This window comes from Diabrotica virgifera, chromosome 6, assembly GCF_917563875.1.
Source record: "Diabrotica virgifera virgifera chromosome 6, PGI_DIABVI_V3a".
Classification (NCBI taxonomy): Eukaryota; Metazoa; Arthropoda; class Insecta; order Coleoptera; family Chrysomelidae; genus Diabrotica; species Diabrotica virgifera.
The window spans coordinates 146,805,635-146,826,314 of record NC_065448.1 but is presented as its reverse complement, the minus strand read 5'-3'; the positions used below and the strand labels follow the sequence as shown (position 1 = coordinate 146,826,314).

Genomic DNA, 20,680 nt, shown 5'->3' with positions numbered 1-20,680 from the left:
GGTTTCTCACTGCCCATAGTGGCCATGGCTCATTCTGGGAGCTGTAGTATATATCTTTCTATGACAAGGATTCATCAATTTTTAGATCGGGTATTGAAGAAGCCTATTCTGAAAAGGATCAGCTGTGTCATAACATATATGATTATATGATACAGTTTAGAAAAATGTCAAAAAGAAAAAAGAAAAATACTTTACATAAGAACAGAGTTCTAGGAAAATCTGCTAGTGATGAATGGGCTACTAAGCTGGCTAATAATGCAGAAAATCTTGCTACCGATGCTTTAAAAGAAAGTGTTTCATTTCAAGATCACACATATTGTGACTTTGGTAAGAGAATTTGTTTAGGTTAAAGATGGGTTTTACATTCTTTGCTGTAAAATAAAATTTCAAATTAATTAACAATTACAGTTGTACATTCTATATTAAGATTCACCAAATGAAATCTAATAAAGAAAACATATTAGACTTCCCTAGAAGGTTTGTTCAATCTAAAAAAACTGTGTATTTTAAATAAATAGATTTTATCCTGAAATAGCTAAAGCATGTATACCTACATAATTTATTATATTTGATGATAATAAGCCATTCCATTATTCTTATACTATTGTATATATGTACATTTTTTAGATGAAATTAACAACAGTATAGAGACAGAAAGTATCCCAGCCAACATTTATCTTCCGGATTGTAATGGTAAATATTTAGATTGAAGTTTTGTCAATATTTTGAAATATCTAGTTTATTAGTAGGTTCTATAGTTGCAGATTTTACTCCAGAAGAACCCAATCAACAACCTGTTGACATCAATAATAGTACTCAAACACAAGAACATTCAAAAGTTTTAAGTAAGTTTGTATAAACATTTGATAATAGTGTTGTTTTTAAAGTTACAGAAAATGTTTTAATGAAAGAAAAGTTAATTTCTGTCACCTTTATTCAATGAAAATCCAAATTTTTTTTAACATATACCATTCTTTGTAAATATGTATTATAGTATTTTGTTGTAGGGCCTAAAAAAACGAAGAACAGAAAAATACATGTTCAAAGACAAGGGATCAATAATCACGAAAAATATGATCAACAACAAAAAGTGCTTAAAGAAATAGAGAATAAATTGGAAGAAAGAAGAATTGCACTGGAAGAAAGGAAATGTGCCCTGGAAGAACATCGACTCTCTTTGGAAGAAAGAAGACTCTCTTTGGAAGAAAGAAGACTTGTTATACAGGAAAAAAAGTTGGAGTTGGACATTGAGAAAGAAAAAAATAAATTAACTTTAGACAAGGAAAAACAAATGTTAGAAATTGAAGAAAAAAAATGTTTACTTGATAGCATTAAAAAACAAAATGATCTCTTGACAGCCCTTGTAACTAAAATGATAAATTAATGTCATTTTCTTAGCTATTTCAAATATTTATTATTTTACATATGAAATCCCACATAGTCCCTGATAGTTAAGTCATCATCATCATCATTCTCTTTGCCTTTATCCCTATATGGGGTCGGCTTCTCTAATTACCTTTCTCCATAAAATTCTGTCATTAGACATATCAATATTAATTCCATTTACCAGCATATCTTGTCTAACCATCTCCCACCACATCTTTTTTGGTCTTCCTCTTCTTCCCGGGATCTGCAGTTCAGTGATTCTCTGTATTGGATGCTCGACACTTCGACGCTGAACGTGCCCTAACCATCTTAACCTATGCTCTCTCATTTTGGCATCAATTGGTGCCACACCCACACTTCCTCTTATATACCTATTTTTAATTATATCCTTTCTTGTCACTCCACTCATCCATCTAAGCATCCTCATTTCAGCTACATGCATTCGTTGTTCTTCCTTCTTTTTAATTGCCCAACATTCAGTCCCGTACATCATAGCCGGTCTTATTGCAGTTTTATAGAATTTTCCTTCAAGTTTCATCGGAACCATCTGTCACACAACATGCTACTTGCTTCCTTCCATTTCATCCATCCTGCCCGAACTCTACTAACCGCATCTTCCTCTAATTCCCCATTACTTTGTAGTACTGACCCTAGATATTTAAAATCAGACTGAATTTATCAGTCTCTCCTATACCTATCCTAACACTAGTCGTTACTCCATCATACATATCTCTTACAATCTTTACATACTCACCAGGAACTCCTTTCTTATTAAGTGCCCAACACAGTACCTCTCAGGGAACCCTATCATATACTTTCTCAAGATCAATAAATACCATGTGAGCATTTGTTTCGATATTTCTATATTTCACTAATTTTCTTGGTATTCCCATTTCTAACATTGCTAGCCATAGTCCGCTTCTTTTTATGGAATCATATGCTTGCTGGAAATCTACGAAAATTTGGTGTACATCTTGATTGAATTCCCAGTTTTTTTATAATATTTGTCTGATTGTAAATATTTGATCTATCGTTGACCTTCCAGAACGAAAGCCGCATTGGTAGTCGCCTAAAATATCTTCCGAACACTATTCCGAGTGAGTCTCTTTAGCAAGATAATTGATAGAATTTTATATGCTGTGCTAATAAGCGATATGCCTCTATAGTTTCGAAATTGTTCTTTATTTCCTCTCTAATGTATGGGTATTATAACGCTTCCATTCCATTCCCTATGCATTTTCTGTTGTTCCCATACTCTCTGACATGTAGCCCAATAAATGACCGTTTTGGAGTGTAATTTTCAGGGGCAACTCCGAATTGCATAAAAATTTGGATTTAGGTTCTACTTACCCTCCACTTGTATGAATTTGTCCCATTGGTTGCTTTTACTTGGGGGGTGACAGTCACCCCTTCTTAGGGGGTGAAAAACGCGTGTTTAAAATAAGCCCGGAAATAGATAAATTGACCGATTATAAGCAACTTTAGTTCTATAAAGTTTTTTTACGTAAGTCAATACTTTTCGCGTTATTCGCAATTGAAAATGTTGATTTTTCGACAAAAATACTACGTTTTCAGACCGTTTTTCGCAAATAACTCAAAAAGTAAATATTTTATCGAAAAAAATATTCTAAGCAAAAGTGTAGCTTATAAAAAACAAAAAAAATGGTGTATCAGTAAAGTATATAAATTGAGAAAAACCAAAGTTGTAGCTCATGAAAAATACGTTATTATTCGTCTAACTCCAAATCCAATAAGTAAACCGAAATCACCGAAAAATGAAGTAGTTTTCGAGAAAAGCTTTATTAACATTTTTAAAGTACCCAAAAAAAGATTTATATTTGTTTTTTACAAAAGTTTCTAGCACCAAAAATAAACGAGTTACACTGAAAAAAAAGTTGGCCCCTTTTTTTGGTAAAAAAATTGTGAAAACCTCCCTCTATTTAGCACCCTAAATAAAATTAATCGTTACCGCTTTGCCATTTATTTTAACTATATGTATATTGTTTATATGATCTGTAAGTTAGAATGGCTTGAAGTGCTTATTTTTGAAAAAAAATGGTTTTATAGTAAAACAAAATTTTCTAAAAATTTTTGAAAAATTTCCTTTTTTCAAAATAATTTAAAAAGTATTGTTGATAAGAGAAATTTTAAAAAGTAAAAAAATATAGGTTTTGTTATTATAAATATGCTAGTTTCATTTTGTTTTTCCGCAAGACAAAAATTGGTTAAGATATGGCTGTTCATAATTTACATACACTCGTGATTAGTGATCCGTTCAAGCTTTTTTAACTATAACCCTTTCAAAAATAATCACTTCAAACCGATGAGACTGACAGATCATATAAAAAATAGATAAGTAAGTAAAGTTTTTGTAAAGCGGTAGTTATTAAGTTCATTTGAGGAGCTAAACACGGGGAGATTTGCATGATTTTTTTACAAAAAGAAAGAGGGCCAACTTTATTTTGAGCGTAACTCGCTTATTTTTAATGCTAGAAACTTTTATGAACAATTCTAATAAAGCTTTTTATAAACACTTTAAAAAGTTTAAATAGGTTTTTCCCGAAAAGTGCTTAATTTTTCGGTGATTTCACCTTGAAATATTCGATTTGAAATTAGACGCACAAGAACGTACTTTTCAACTTTGTTTTTACTCGATTGATAGACTACTGATACACATTTTTTTCAGTTTTTTATAAGATACACTTTTGCTAAGGAGATTTTTGACTTTGACACTTTTGAAAAAGTATTGACTTACATAAAAAACTCTATAGAACAAAAATTGCTTAAAATCAGCCAATTTATCCATTTCCGGTCTTATCTTGAATATGTTTTTTCACCCCCGAGAAGAGGTGACTGTCACCCCCCAAGTAAAAGCAACCAACGGCACAATTTCAACTTTGAAGTGAAGGGTAAGTAGAACCTATATCACAATTTTCATGCAATTCGGAGTTGCCCCTGAAAATTACACGGTATCGCCGTATTTTCCGTTCATTTACTGGGCTAATGACATTATTCAGAGAGAGAGAGAGAGAGAGAGAGAGAGAGAGAGAGAGAGAGAGAGAGAGAGAGAGAGAGAGAGAGAGAGAGAGAGAGAGAGAGAGAGAGAGAGAGAGAGAGAGAGACAGAGAGAGAGAGAGAGAGTATGTTGTTGATTTACCTTGCATAAATTCAAACTGATTTTCAGATATTTCAGTTTCTTCCTATATCGTTTTATCACTCACTCTCCCATATTCTCATAGTATGGCTAAGTAGTTTAATGGCCCTGTAATTTGTACATTGCTGGATGTCTCCTTTATTTTTGTATACTAGTACTAAAGTACTGCATATCCACTCATCTGGCATTTGTCCCTCTTCCATAATTATCAGTGCCTGATAGTTAAGTATTCCTATTAAGGGGTTACATAGGTCTTGCGGGTAAAAAAGTGACTTTTAAAGAAATTATATCTTGAAAACTAAACATGCTTTTATTTATAATTGGAACATGTAAAAGTACAGTACTTAAGGTACTCTCAAAAAAATTTTCAGACAAAAATATTCATTTGTAGAGTTGACTGCAATTTTTCAACGGCCCTTTTTTTGCGGTGGGCAGCATAACTAAGTCCAGTCTCATCTGAAATCAAAAAATCAAAAAGTTTCTTGTAGTTTATACCTCTGGCTAGTGAATTGAACAAAGGAATTTAAAAAGAAATGAAATTTGAAGATTTTACATAAGTTTAAACACATTTTCGACCCCAATTTTTCTCATTTTTTCAAAAATGACCATTTTTAAAGAAGTTTTTTTTTTCATGAAACAAAAACGACTTCACCTAATAAAAATTCCTTCGTTCATTCACTAGTCAGAGGTATAAACTACAAGAAAATTTTTGATTTTTTGATTTCAAATGAGACTGGACTTGGTTATGCTGCCCACCGCAAAAAAAAGGGCTGTTGTCGAAAAATTGCAGTCAACTCTACAAAAATGTATATTTTTGGATGAAAATTTTTTTTGAGAGTACCTTAAGTACTATACTTTTACATGTTACAATTATAAATAAAAATAATTTTTAGTTTTCGAGATGTAATTTTTTTAAAAAGTCACTTTTTTTACCCACAAACCTATGTAACCCCTTAATTTATATACCATCTTATGATACAATGTTTTTTTTAATCAAATGTTCTAGTTTCTAAGACTTTACTTTGTTTTTGTTAGTGTTAAATAGATAAAATAAATAATACACAAGTCCATGTAAATAAACATTTATTAAAACATAACATATTATAGGTTTAAATACTCCTCTAATGATACTGGTTGAATATTAAAAAATTGTGCTGTTTCACTTCCATATAAAATTGTATGACAGTTACATAAAAGAGCAGCTGTTTTAAACATTAACTCAACTTCCTGTAATAATAGTTTTGATTTTTCTTGAAATCTAAAAATGCAAACTGAAAAATAATTTTCTGGAATCCCCATTCACTGCTTGTCGAGTTACACTCATACTTAAATTAAAGTTCTGTTGTTGCGCAGTGATTTCTCGGCCAGGGTAAGGGGGCACAAGAGTAGCTCTCGGATTCCATGTGCTTGATCTCCATAAATGACATATATACAATCTGGAAATGTACATTTTCGTTCCAACTGAGTGTACAACCCACTTTGTCCAAAAATAAATGCATCATGCCTATGCCCTGAATATGCCCCCAGAAGACTTACAATAATTCCATCAGGACAAATAAGAGACTGATATTTTAAGCAATGGACTCGTTTGTGTCCAGAAGAATATTCTTCTTGTAACTCAGTTGGCCTACATATTGGCCTAGCTGTGCCATCAATAAAGCTCCAACAATTTTGTACTGCAGCTCCCTTTGCTGCAATTGACTACAAATTTATAAAAAGCTGAAATATTTTACTAGAATACAAATTAATTTTACTTACATAAGAATAGGCACTTAGTTTTTCCCTGTTTAACCATGGCAAGTTTCCCAAATCTCTTAACAGATAACCATGATTCCTGTAAATATGGTTATTAACATAATTACTAATTTCAGATATTGATGTAGCGGACCTTCGGAAAAGTTGTTCCAAATCGCAAAGCCTACTTGGATATGATAATCTTCTTAGTAAAATACATAGTCCTTCGAGTCCTATAAATAGTATAAAAACCTTTATTATAGAATACAGATGAGTAAGCAACAAACTTGCATACATACCTCCAGATGAATGTCTAGACCTTGTCTTTATTTGTTCAGGAATTCCCAATGCCACTGCCAATCTTGGAAGATCTTCTCTTTGAAACCTGAAGTTGAGCTTTACATATTTGTCTTCAATATTGTCTAAATCAAACTGTAAAACTGGATCTTGAATCGGATTTACTACTGAATTTGCAAATATATCATTTAAAATTATTCCCCTTACTAAATTGTGGTCAATACCATTTCGCCCTCGACCCCTTCTGATAACGTTATCTAATGCATCTTTGTACCTCTGATTGTACTAAAATTTCTATTTTGATATACGAAAATTAAAATAACGTTGTGAAGTGAGGTTATGTTTAAATAACGATAACGATGAAACGAAAAACCTACTTAACAGGCTGCAAAAACTCTGGTCCTGGATTCCGTGCACTGTAGATATCTACAGTCGCCTTCTATCGATGTCACGTGTCATGAAAATATTTGAATTTTTAGCTTTAATTGAATTATTTTCTAGTTTTGCTAGGTTATACTCTAATTGATGCTTAAGTGACACTTAGTAAAACAAGAAAATATTTGAATTAAAACTAAAAATTCAAATATTTTTATGATAATTGCCATCGACAGAAAGCGACTGTAGATATCTACAGTGCACGGAATCTAGGCCCTCTGCTTTTTAACGTTGCCGTAATCGTTATGCTTAATAAAGTTAACCATAGCGGAACCAAAATCAGCGGTTATTTTAAGGGCCGGTTGTTCGAACGCTAATCAAAAATGGAATCAACTGATCATTATCAAATATTTAATTACTGTCACCAATAGGGCTTTTCATTCACAGTCATTTGTTTCGAGCTTCTGTCATGTGTCACATAATATTAATATATCTACCTCATACGTTATTGGTATATAACATTGATACAAACCAGAGACGTATGACGTAGATATATTAATATTATGTGACACATGACAGAAGCTCGAAACAAATGACAATCGATGAAAAGCCCTATTGTCAATGTCAACTTTGTTTGGGTTGCTGAAAACATAATTGATTACAATTATGAGATTTATTAATAAATTATGTTAAGAATTGTAATATTAATTAATAATTCATAATTAATTAATTAATCAATTATGTTAATTATCATAATGATAATTAACATAATTGGATTACAATCAACTGATTGACGTACGAATAAGGGGTGTTGTTATTTGATGGTTGTTAAGGGGACTTAATTATAATCAACTTCTTGATTAGCGTTCGAACAACCGGCCCTAAGAGGTGCAAAATCTCTCTAATGACTGTGAAATAATTCCTTAATTGTTATAAATAAAGTCGCTACGATTTAAGAAAACAAAAACAATTATCTCGGCTTCAGTTGGTCGTAGAAAATTTTTATTTTGTTTTGAATCTTTAATTTGTCTTCAGCAACAATAATCTGCAAGTTAGAAACTCATAGGATGTACAGGGGCGGCTTCAGTTCTAAATGTTTATAACGAAATTTGCCCCCTTATTTTCAAACCAGAAATAAGAGGTTGAAAAATGTTTTACGCATTTATTTACATCAGAATATGAAACTATAAGTCTATAGAAGGAGAGTGAATCTTGGATTAACTCTCTACGATTTTTTTTTTTCAAAAAGTTATAGCCTTCTACATTTGACCCCTTGGGATAAAAGTTATAATATCTAAGCAACAAGTTTAAAAATCGGGCTCTATAAATTTTTATGTTTGGTATTGAAAGATCTTTATTTTAAAGCCTTAAAAAATAAATTAAAAGTTATTTTTACAATAAATAATGCAATTGCAAAAAACGGCCATTTTGGACCTTTCGCAGGCTGTTTTGCAATAATGTATTAACAAAAACATAGTTAAAAAACTGAAAAATAATCAGGGTTTGCTTAATAAAAATTGTTGTAATGCCATCCATTTTCAAGATACAGGGCTGCATCTTGAAATCTATAAATACTCTTGAAGAAAACAAAATTTTACACATTTTCGATGATTTTGCCGAAACTACTGGCAACATTGTAATAAAATTTGGCTGGTTTTAAGAGGTAGTTATTGTGCATTTTTAGACATACAATTAAGAATTTTATATTATCATTGGCGCGCATACGGATAATGGTCTGATTTTTTTAAAGAAAAAAACAGTGCGCCACTGACATATATCAAATTAACAATCATTTTTTAATTCCTCGTCCAATTTATAACAAAACAAAAAATCTATCTTCCCTTTTTTTCATACATCGCGCCGTTTTCATGCAAAAAATAAAATATCTTAACGCTTCCAAAGTATTCGAATCAAGTTTTTCTATGGATGTACGAGTATTAGCAGATGTATAGAAACTTACATAGAAGTTCGAATACTTTGTAAGGGTTAAGATGATTTATTTTTTGCATAAAAATGGCGTGTCGTATGAAAAAATGGAAAGATAAATTTTTTGTCACAAATTGAACGAGGAATTCTAAAATGATTGTTAACTTGAAATATGTCAGTGGCGTACTATATTTTTACTTTAAAAAGTTCAGATCATTACCCGTATGCGCGCCAATGATGAATATTCTTCTTGATGTGCCTATCCGAGATGAATGTTGGCGATCATCATGGCAATCTTCACTTTATCTGCAGCAACGCGGAAAAGCTGCACAGATGTTGTGTTGAATCAGGTTCTGAGGTTCTTTAACCAGGATGTTCTTCTTCTTCCTGGACCTCGCTTTCCAAATATTTTTCCTTGCAGGATGGCTTGTAGGAGGGCATATCTGGATTCATTTCGCATAATGTGTCCAAAGTATTCCAACTTTCGAGATTTGATGGTGGTTAGCACTTCTCGGTTCTTCCCCATTCTTCTAAGGACTTCCTCATTTGTGACCCGATCAGTCCATGGGATTTTCAGAATTCTCCGTTATAGCCACATCTCAAATGCTTCCAATTTTCGACACATATCTCCCTTTAAGGTCCACGATTCAACACCATAAAAAAGGACAGAGAAGTCGTAGAAAATGATTAATATAAAATTCTTAATTGTATGTCAAAAAATGCACAATAACTATCTCTTATCGCCAAGTTTTATTACAATGTTGCCAGTAGTTTCGACAACATCGAAAAAAATGTGTAAAATCTTGTTTTCTTCAACTTCAACAATCCTGTATCTTGAAAATGGATGGAATTACAATAATTTTTTATTAAGCAACCTCCAATTATTTTTCAGTTTTTTACCTATCCTAGTGACGGTGTTACCTTTTTTGATATACACCATGTATAAAACTGTATCAAAAAGTAAAAAAATGCGGTTTTTTATTTTTAAAAGTACGGTTCACCAATTTTAAAAATCTGAAAAAATTCAGGGTAAAATATTATGCAAAAATACACGTTATATATTTTTTTCGTGAGAACGAATATCTTAGTTATTTTTTATACTCGTTTTAAATTTTAAAATCGTCCTAAAATTTAAATTTCCCGCCAAAAATTAAAAAAAAATTTCTCAGACAGAACTTTTTGAAACACAACTTTTTTATTTAAAGTTTTTCGCTACCTCTCAATTCGGTTGAGATAAAAAATAAAAACATAAAAAGCCTAATTAGGCTCTAGGTGGGTCACGTGACCACCTAGGGGGCTAAAAATTTCAGAAAGTCAGTTTCTCTATATGTGCTAAACAGTGACCTATATGGAATTCGAATCGAGATAAGGGCATTTTTCATCATCTTACCCGGCTAGGCCCTTTAATTTTCTATTTCCAACAATCGTTTTTTCCCATTATAGCGCTATCTATCCGTAATTCGAAAAAATGGGGGCTTTTGTTAAAGATTTTAAAGTAACCCCCAACCCACCTCCGTGGGTGTCGTGTTTGGTGTAGTTCGATACATTTTTCAAAAATATTGTAGTTTTCAAAAATATTCAGTATTTCAAAAATATTGTGTTTTGTAGTTTTTCGATCTGATGTTCATTTCATGAAATATCGGTTCCTATTTAAAATTTACCCCCATCCCTCTCCATGGGGGTCGTGTTTAGTATCATTTGATAGAATTTTGAAAAATATTGAACACATATTTTTTAAATCAAAAATGAATAACCATTTTCAATTTCGTTGCATTTTTTAGTTTTTCGATGTGACGTTTATTTCTCGAAATATTCGCTTTTTTATTTAATAAAACTATTTAATAAAACAGGAATCTTATGAATATTGCTATCTGATCAATCAATGATCAATAAGCAAGTTAGTTCTAACTACAAAATATTACAAAAAACATGTCTAAGGTCATATTCAACAATAATCCTTAGGCTCTAATACACACACCGGCAAAATTAGCCGAACACGTTAAAAATGGGACATGTTTGATGTCTCGTATTTCATAAACCACTGGTCCAATTTGAGTGATTCTTTTAGTATGTTATAGCCTTATTATTTAAGAATATCGGTGTAATAATATTGTTGCTAGACAGGTAAATGTCATTTTATACCGGGTGTAACAAGCATACTGTGTTTTTTTCTTAAAGTTCGGAACACCCTGTGGAATATTCCAGCATATATAAAATATTAAAATTAAAACTTGATTGTAGAATTATGCTTTCTTAACATATTCTTTTTTGATTCATTTGGTTATGTTGGAAATTAAAAAAGTTATGTGATTTAACAACTAACCATGTTTTTTATCAATAAATCCTCATAGTAGGGGAGAAAAGTATGCTTTTGCAATTACTCGAGCGTTCTTGGGACCTGGAGTGGATTGTGAAGAGTGGGTGCTACAACCAAAAAAAGTTAAGTTAAGTTTTCCATGAAGTGTGGGACTCTCCATTTTTCAATTTAATTTTCCATTTCCACCAATCGTTTTTTCCGATTATAGCGCCATTTATCCATAATAGAAAAAAATGTTGCGAATAAAAGTTGCTTATTTTTACGTCAAGGATACAAATCTGCAATAAAAATTGGGGGCTCCTATTTAATATTTTAATGTAATACCCCACCTCCGTGGGGGGTCGTGTTTGGTGCCATTCGCTAGATTTTTGAAAAATATTGAATAGGTGTATTTTGCAGTTTTACGATCTGATGTTCATTTCGCAAAATATCGCAGGAATCGTATTTATAATTTTTAATTTACCCCCCACCCCTCTCCGTGGGGTGTCACGAGCCCCCACGGAGGTCGGGTGGGGGATTTAATTTAAAATCTTAAATAGGAGCCCCCAATTTTTATTGCAGATTTGGATTATTTACGTAAAAATAATCAACTTTTATTCGACATATTTTTTCGAATTATGGATAGATAGCGCTATAATCGGAGAAAAATGATTGTTTCAAATCGAAAATTAAATTAAAAATTGAAAAGTCCCCCACTTAATGGAAAACTTAACTTAACCTTTTTCTAATTTTAGCACATACTCTTCACAATCCAATAGGTCCCCATAACGCTCGAGTAACTGCAAATTTAGTATACTATGAGGATTTATTGATGAAAATCATGGATAGTTGTTATCGCACATAACTTTTTTATGAACTCACATAAGTAAATGAATCGAAAAGGAAAATATTAAGCAAGCCTAAGTCTACAATCTTGTATTAATTCTAATATTTTACATAAGCTAGAATATTCCACAGGGTGTTCCAAACTTTAAGAAAAAAACACAGTATGATTGGTACACCCGGTATAAAATGGTATTTACCTGTCTAGCAACAATATTATTACAAGGATATTCTTAAATAATAAGGCTATAACATACTAAAAGAATCACTCAAATCGGACCACTGGTTTATGAAATACGAGACATCAAACATGTCCCATTTTTAACGTGTTCGGCTAATTTTGCCGGTGTGTGTACATAATAGTATCACTAGCTAACGTGTACACTATAGCCGCACTTTGCTCTGCTTTTTCACTTAACGCACTTATTTAACTTATCACTAAACGCACTAAATCAAACGGCTTCGTTCTCTTAAGCCTTCTGATTTGGTTGGCGTTGTCTAGGAGTTTGATGGCCTCCACATTCACATGGTTGGAGAGCCTTTGTCCATGACTCTCGGCAAACTTACTTATTATCTGACTAACCGTATCCATCTGGAGGTCTCGATGAAGATCACAGTTTCTGAAGTACCATGGAGCGTTGACGATGTTCCTTAACACTTTATTCTGATATCGTTGTATGATTTGGATGTTACTTTCTTTTGTACAGCAGCCCCATAGCTGTATCCCATATGTCCATGTTGGTTTAAGGACTTGCTTTTACAATAACAATTTATTATAAGTAGACAGAGTGGATTTTTCCCCATTAACCAGTACATCTTTCTAAACTTAATTTCTAATTCTTCCTTTTTTTCTTGATATGCGCTTTCCAACGTAGCTTTGAATCTAATGTCATACCCAAATATTTTGTCGTATTTCCATAAGGTATTTGGTTTCTATTTATACTGACTGGGATATGTTGTTCTCTATTGTTAGTAAAATTGACATGAACAGATTTTCTTTCATTTAATTTGATACGCCGTCGCCTGGTCCAGATGTTAATTTGTTCAACAGAGTTTTGTAGCATAGTTGCTGCTTCCTCGTGGTTTTGTCCGACTGCTAGAATGCATGTGTCGTCTGCAAATGTCGCAATTGTGTTAGGTTCTAATGATGAAATATCGCTGGTATAGAGCAGATATAGCAGTGCCCCTAGGACACTTCCTTGTGGAACTCCAGCTTTAACTTCTCTTAATTCTGAATATGCTTCCTCATTTTTAACTCGAAAGTATCTGTTGGATATATATGATTCTATAAGTTCAGAATGTTGTTTTGGTAAGTAGCATCTCATTTTATGATATAATCCCTCATGCCACACTTTGTCAAAAGCCTGCGCTACATCGAGAAAAATTGCAGAACAAACTTTTCCTTCTTCTACTAGAGCAGTGGTGCTCATACTTATACTGCGTGGGATCGACCACATAAACTGCAAGCGTCCAGCGATCGACTGCTAGTAAAAAAAAAAACAATTTTGAAAAGACAAAACTTCATTGCACATTTCTATTTGATAAAAAGTTGTAACTTCAGAGAGTTGTAATTTTAAAGTCACGTTTTTCATCTTAATTAATTTTATTTGAATGTTGATGCATGGCATAGCATATCGTTTTTATATGATAGTACGTAATTACCGAGGGCCAAATGCAAGCATGATGAGAGATGTTCGTTAGTTAGCTGATTACGATACTTTAATTTCACTATCTACATTTGGGAAAATGGAGACTCATACAAGTACGTTGATGCAAAGAATGCTGTGAGCTGCAGAGATAGTTGGCTCAAAGATGGATATTTGTCAGACGATATGAAAGATCAAAATGTATCGGTCGCTCTGAACTTAAGGTGTATATCCGAAATTATTTTCAGTACCTCATTTTGGACGGAAATGATCTCCTTATTGAGAGTAATGGATACTTCAATGACAAATTGTTCCACATGTTCACAAGAAAATGGATTAGATAAGAATGTTGCAATATCTGTCACTTTTTGTAATCAGCGAAACGTCTTTCAAACTCGCTATAAACTGCTTGCAGCTCCGCGATCGACTTCAAAAACTTTGGCGATCGACAGGTCGATCGCGATCGACTCTTTGAGCACAGCTGTTCTAGAGCTTGTTCTATTATATATGTTATTCTATGCACCTGATCTATCGTTGAGTGGCTTTCTCTAAACCCAAACTGATGATTAGAAATTAGATTTTTTGCTGTATAATTGGTTTTAGTCTCTTCAAGAGTAATTTTTCATATAATTTCGACATGACGCGTCACATCGAAATTATTCGCTTTTTTCTTGTGAAAATTTGTGACCCACCCATTTCCTTACGCCCCGCTCAAACCGTCAGATTTTTGAAATATACACTGTCCTGTATGTACTTAACTTACCTTATCTTAATCTGAAGATTTCGGTTTTTAAGGATAGATTTTATTTTTCGGTCCTCCCTTAATGAACTTCCCTGTATAAAGAGCCAATATATGGTAGAGATACATTTACAGGGTACAAGGTTTCTCCCCGTGTGATAAACTGACGCGCTCGAGTAACTGCAAAAATCCCCGCTTGGGCTCCACTACCATAAGCAGTTATATATTTTTATAACACTTTTTGTTATGAATTATGACGATTTTTTAATGAATTTCTTTACAATAAATACTACTTTTAATTTCTTTACAATAAAAAAAATTAATAGTTTTATTTAATTTATTTTAGATTTTCTTCATACGAAAAGAAGAATGGAAATTATTAGAGGACTACTTCCTGGAGATTTAGGTCATAAAGAAAAAGTAAAGAAAAGTTTGAAAAAACATGTAAGAACATACCCTGAAGAAAAATCATATCAATGTGAGATTTGCCTCAAGCAGTTTACTCAAAAAAGCATGTTAAAAGTGCACATGAGAGTTCACACTGGAGAAAAATCTCACATGTGTGAACTTTGTTTTAAACTATTTATTGGTGCAAGTAACTTAGAAAAACATCTTAGAACCCACACTGGAGAAAAACCTTATCAATGTGAAATTTGTGTCAAGCAATTTACTCAAAATATTAATTTAAATATGCACATGATGGTCCACACTGGTGAAAAACCTCACAAATGTGAAATTTGTTCTAAGCTGTTCACCCTAAAGTCTAATTTAAAGACACATATGAAAGTTCATACCGGAGAAAAACCTCATACGTGCCAAATTTGTTTTAAGCTGTTTACTACTACAACACATTTGAAATTACATTTTAGGTCACACTCTGGAGAAAAACCGTATGAATGTAAAATTTGTCTTAGACAATTTTCTGCAAAATCTAATCTAAATCAACATTTGAAAGTTCATGCTGGGGAAAAACCTCATAAATGTAAAATTTGCTTTAAAGAATTTACTCTAAAATCTAATTTAAGTCAACATATGAAGTTTCACACTGGAGAAAAGTCTCACAAATGTGAAACTTGTTTTAAAATGTTTGCTAATTTAAGTGACTTGAAAACACATATTAGAATACACACTGGAGAAAAACCATTTCGATGTGAAATTTGTGATAAGGCATTTGCGATAAAATCTAATTTAAATAAACATATGAAAGTTCATAGTGGTGAAAACATCAAAAATGAAACATTGTAGATCAATCTCTGATGTGAAAAGACTTTGAAAATAGTAGTAATTACAGTGCAGAGATTCTAAACGTGCCGGTGGGGGATGGCGTGTATATGCACCGTATTATGGTCGGTGTATGAGAGAGAAAGTATTCGAAATAATGAAATAACACATTTTATATTATTTGTTTTTTCATTGTTTCGAATACTTTCTCTCTCATACACCGACTATAATCAGGCGCATAGACGCCATCCCCCACCGGACCGTTTAGAATATATGTGCACTGTATGTGATCTGATAATTAAATTTTTTTTATATCTAATTGTTTTATTTAATTTAAAACATAATAGAGATGGCATGATGGAACAGGAGCAGGTACCACGGAATAGGTTCCAATCGTCTATTCCACACACCAGTGACAAAAAGTCGACGGCATCGGTTTCGATTCCAACGGCTCCGCATCGACCGCAATCCGCAATTTACAATAAACTCGAACTGTATTCTCGCTCGAAATAGATTTTAGCACAGCCATTTAGACATCGAAAGAGCCACCGTAGTAAGCCACAGGGAAAACGCATCGGTTACGGTCGTTTCGATTAGGGATGGCATGATAGAACTGGAGTGGGTACGTCGGAATATGTTTTAATCGACTATTCCACGTATTACAAGTGATAAAACTTTGACGGCAGAATCGGTTTCGATTCCAGCGTCGGAAGTAGTTGAGTACACTTTCCGGAACGACTGGGCAAGAGATTTAAAATGAAACTTGAACTGATCTCTCGGAATAGGTACCATAGAGAAACGAATCGGCGGCGTCTGTTTCGATTCCCACATCTCACATCTGTTTAATGTGATGGGTTTAAAAGAATTTCAGGTCGATACGGCTGTAACAGATTTCTAATTTTTGGAGGGTACAGTTGTCATTTAAAACTGTTAAAATTTTGACTCTGTCGCATTATGTTCTTATTTATATGACTATAATCTAATCGATCCTATCTTCTGTAATAACATAGTGTCTTCATTTTCCATTTGCATAAACGAATTCTGAATAAACCACGACTTTAGGTAATTTAAAAACCCATAATTACATGTAAGAAAAATTTGTTTTAATAGTTATATAGATTTACGAATTGTAGGAAAAACATGGTAAGAAATATAAATAAATATAAAAAAAATTAAATAGATACATTATCTAGATTAAAAATACAAAATTATAGGTAAAGTTTGTTTAGCAGTAAATGGTTGACTTCAATTAGTGCGGTCGTAAATATTAAATTTATCTGACTTGGCCCATTGTTAAGACCGGTGCGGAGCGATAAGCAAACGAGGTAGACAGAGTTGGTCTTTTGACAATTAACACTGACTAGACGGTACTCCTATAATAAAGCAAAGGATCCACAAAATTTACAATAATTACGACGACAAAAACAAAAAAACGGATGTAAAATATATTGCTTTGCCTTGTATACCCGAAATTAATGTTTTCAAATAAATTAAATCTATTTTAATTGCTAAGATTATAGAAAAACAAACATTCAAACATATTTCTTTACCCACTAGTTTGATCGTTTAAATTTGATGCAGCGCAAACAATAGTGGCGCAACTAGGAACAAGCTAGGGCGATCGATGTATGTATCGTCTTTTCACCTCGGAATCAGAAACTCGCATTAGGTTTCTGGAATATGTTGAGTTCCCAACCTATTACCGAAAAATGCTATTCTGTACCATCTCTAAAACATAATTTTAACTATATCTCCCTTTGACTGCGGGAACCGCATATTTGCGTAATTTCAGTAGTGCACGAGATGTGCGGGAAAGGCATATATGCAACAGGGCTAACCGCTTCGCTGCGGTTAGCGATTATTTGCGTATAGACAAAATATAACGTAAACAAAATATAAAATATATTATGTCATCAGATGGTTTCTGAATGAATGGGCGTGAACCGCCCACCTAAAGTGCCTCGAGCGCGATGAGGTTCCCGCAGTCAAAGGGTTTAAATATTAACTATCAGCTGGACTAATGAAGAACCAAATGGATTATATATAAGCAACCTACTAGATTGACATTAATCTTCTTTAACCCCTTCGGTACGGTGATGCACCCGTGTGCACCATGCTTGACTGTCCGCTCAGTACGGTGATGCACACGGGTGCATCATGAGTTTTCGTTCGCCATATACAGCGGTGCCACCATCTGCATCATATTTCAGGTATTTTTGTTCCGTCCGAATTACCTTATTCAAATCTAAAAGTGTGGGAGGTGAAGTTACTGTGCTGCTGTTTACAACTTGCCTTACTATCTCTTGCAAGATTATTCGGATGGAATTTCCCAAATTAGGAGACTGGGACGATATCAAGCACAAAATAATTTGGAGAATTCCATCCGAATTATCTTGTTTATCTTTTTTAATAATTTTTGTTTAGTTAACTCGCATACTATGTACAATAATAAATTTAATAAAAATAGTTTTATTTCTAAAATTAGTGTTATTATTACATTAACTTTAATTATTTGTAGTGTGATACTGTATTTTAACCGACCGCGCGAAGCCGCTCGAATCCGTAGGTATATAGGAGCCGACTTGCCGAATGACGGTCCGGCCCGAAGGGGATAAGGGCACTTAGACGCTTGATATTTTTTATAAGATATCTAAGAACTCCAGTTAAGTAGAAATAGTGAAAATGTGAATATTTCCTTCTGTAATTATGTAAATATTATTTTTTGTTGCGCTACTTCCTGTTTCACCGGAAAAACCCATAACTAAGTTTTAGTTTAAATAAAACACCCTGTATATTTTTGTAGGTTAAATAACTTGTTATTCCTAATTCATATATACCAAGTTATTTTATTTGCATATTGGCAAAGTTTATATTTAGAAACCTACACCTGTAGTATTTCTTCTTTTTTATTGGGTCGAAACATTTTATGGGGTCTGAAGATGGGCTGAAATTTTAGAGCCGAAATTGGCCGTCCGTGAAATTTGTTTTAAACTATTTATTGGTGCAAGTAACTTAGAAAAACATCTTAAAACCCACACTGGAGAAAAACCTTATCAATGTGAAATTTGTGTCGAGCAATTTACTCAAAAGATTAATTTAAATATGCACATGATGGTCCACACTGGTGAAAAACCTCACAAATGTGAAATTTGTTCTAAGCTGTTCACCCTAAAGTCTAATTTAAAGACACATATGAAAGTTTATACCGGAGAAAAACCTTATGAATGTAAAATTTGTAAGATCCACAAGGAAAAGAAAATGTTTTACCTGTAGTTGGCTGTATACCATTAATCACAAAAATTGGAAAAATCCTTTGTAAAAGGTATAAAATTTTATTAAAATCCCTTTAAAGGGATACATCACAACAAAACGTTTTCGATTTTTATAAAAAATCATCAGTGTTAGATCTAAAAATAAGTATAACCGATTTAATGAATGTAAAGTTGGTATTTAAATTTTGACTAAGGTTAGAACAAGTTGGTTATACTTACAAACTGGATTCTAGCTGAGCCACCAAAGAAAAATATTCGGGTAAAAACCCTTTAAATATAACATAGATGCGTTAAAAGTGCATACTTTAATAAAATGACTTATGATGGTCACATGGCAACTAGGATAATGCCCTAAGGTAATGTATTGAATTTCCCAACACGTGGGATGCAAAAATGAGTTGTTTACATTTACATTCCAATGGCTTAATGCAAAATGAGTGCTGTTTCTGAAAGGTGTCAAAAAACAAACCGACAACGTGACGTAGAAGTTGCCCTGTATTACCACAGCCAACTAATTGTAATAAAAGATTTTTTTTTTAATTTTCAACAGTAATAACAAACATCAACAAAGTTGTGGCTATAATAACATTTAAGTACCTTGATTATGTAAGATGTAGGTAGAATATAAATGATTTTTATAATGCAAATAGAGAATTAGCCAGAATGTATGCAGCCATCTATACATAATTTAAATAAAGTTGAATTAATTAGCGAATAATGGATCCATTTATGTTAAAGAACATCTGATAAAATTTGTCTTAACAAAATCTAAATCAACATTTGAAAGTTCATGCTGGGGAAAAACCTCATAAATGTAAAATTTGGTTTAAAGAATTTACTCTAAAATCTAATTTAAGTCAACATACGAAGTTTTACACTGGGGAAAAGTCTCACAAATGTGAAACTTGTTTTAAAATGTTTGCTAATTTAAATGATTTGAAAACACAATATTAGAATACATAATGGAGAAAAACCATATCGATGTGAAATTTGTGATAAGGCCTTTGCCATAAAATCTAATTTAAATAAACTTATGAAAGTTCATAGTGGTAAAAAGATCAAAAATGAAACATTGTAGATCAATCGCTGATATGAAAAGGCCCGCGCTAAAAAGCTGTTCGCGCGATGGGTGCCTCGTTTGCTGACAATCGACCAAATGCGAAAACGTGTGACCATTTCGGATACGCTTTTGGCGATGATACGGCGCGATCCAAAGGATTTTTTTTCGTCGATTTATCACCGTTGGTCAAACCTGAAACCTGTGCATTATTACACACCGGAAACCAAAGAACAGTCGAAACAGTGGCGAAGGTCTGTAGAAGAAGGCAAACAGTGCACATTCGGCCGGCAAAGTGATGGCGACTGTTTTCTGGGATGCGAAAGGCGTCATCCATATAGACTACTTGAAAAAAGGAAAAACAATCTATTGCGAGTACTACGCAGCATTATTGGATCGATTCGATGCCGTATTGCGTCGAAAACGGCCCGGTTTGGCACGCAAAAAAGTGCTCTTTCACCAAGACAACGCCCTGGCTCACAGATCGGTCGTCGCCATGGCAAAATTACACGAATTGGGCTATGAATTGGTTGAAAACCCACCGTATTTCCCAGATTTTGCTGCCAGCGACTGTTTCCTTTTTCCCAACCTAAAAAAGTGGTTCGGCGGACGACGTTTCGCAACAAAAGATGAAGTCGTCACTGAAACGTCGGCCTATTTTGAAGAGCTCGAGCAAAAACACTATTCGGATGGGATAAAAAAATTGGAACATCGTCTTACTAAGTGTATCGAGC

At 33.2% G+C, this 20,680-nt stretch overlaps 1 protein-coding gene across 5 annotated transcripts in view; it reads left to right on the top strand.

Moving 5' to 3' along the window:
• Window positions 1–18,079, top strand: part of LOC126886925 (zinc finger protein 724-like) — a 71,027-nt gene extending 52,948 nt beyond the window's left edge. The window contains exons 3-6 of one of the 5 annotated variants that reach the window (XM_050654091.1): window positions 86–327; window positions 628–693; window positions 765–845; window positions 1,008–5,620. In XM_050654091.1, the coding sequence (XP_050510048.1) occupies window positions 86–327; window positions 628–693; window positions 765–845; window positions 1,008–1,384 (766 nt within the window). In that variant the 3' untranslated portion in view covers window positions 1,385–5,620. Of the gene's footprint in view, window positions 1–85; window positions 328–627; window positions 694–746; window positions 846–1,007; window positions 5,621–14,742 lie in introns of those variants that run through there. The other 4 variants (XM_050654089.1, XM_050654088.1, XM_050654090.1 and 1 more) reach the window with 4 other exon arrangements.
• The last annotated feature ends 2,601 nt before the right edge of the window (window positions 18,080–20,680 follow it).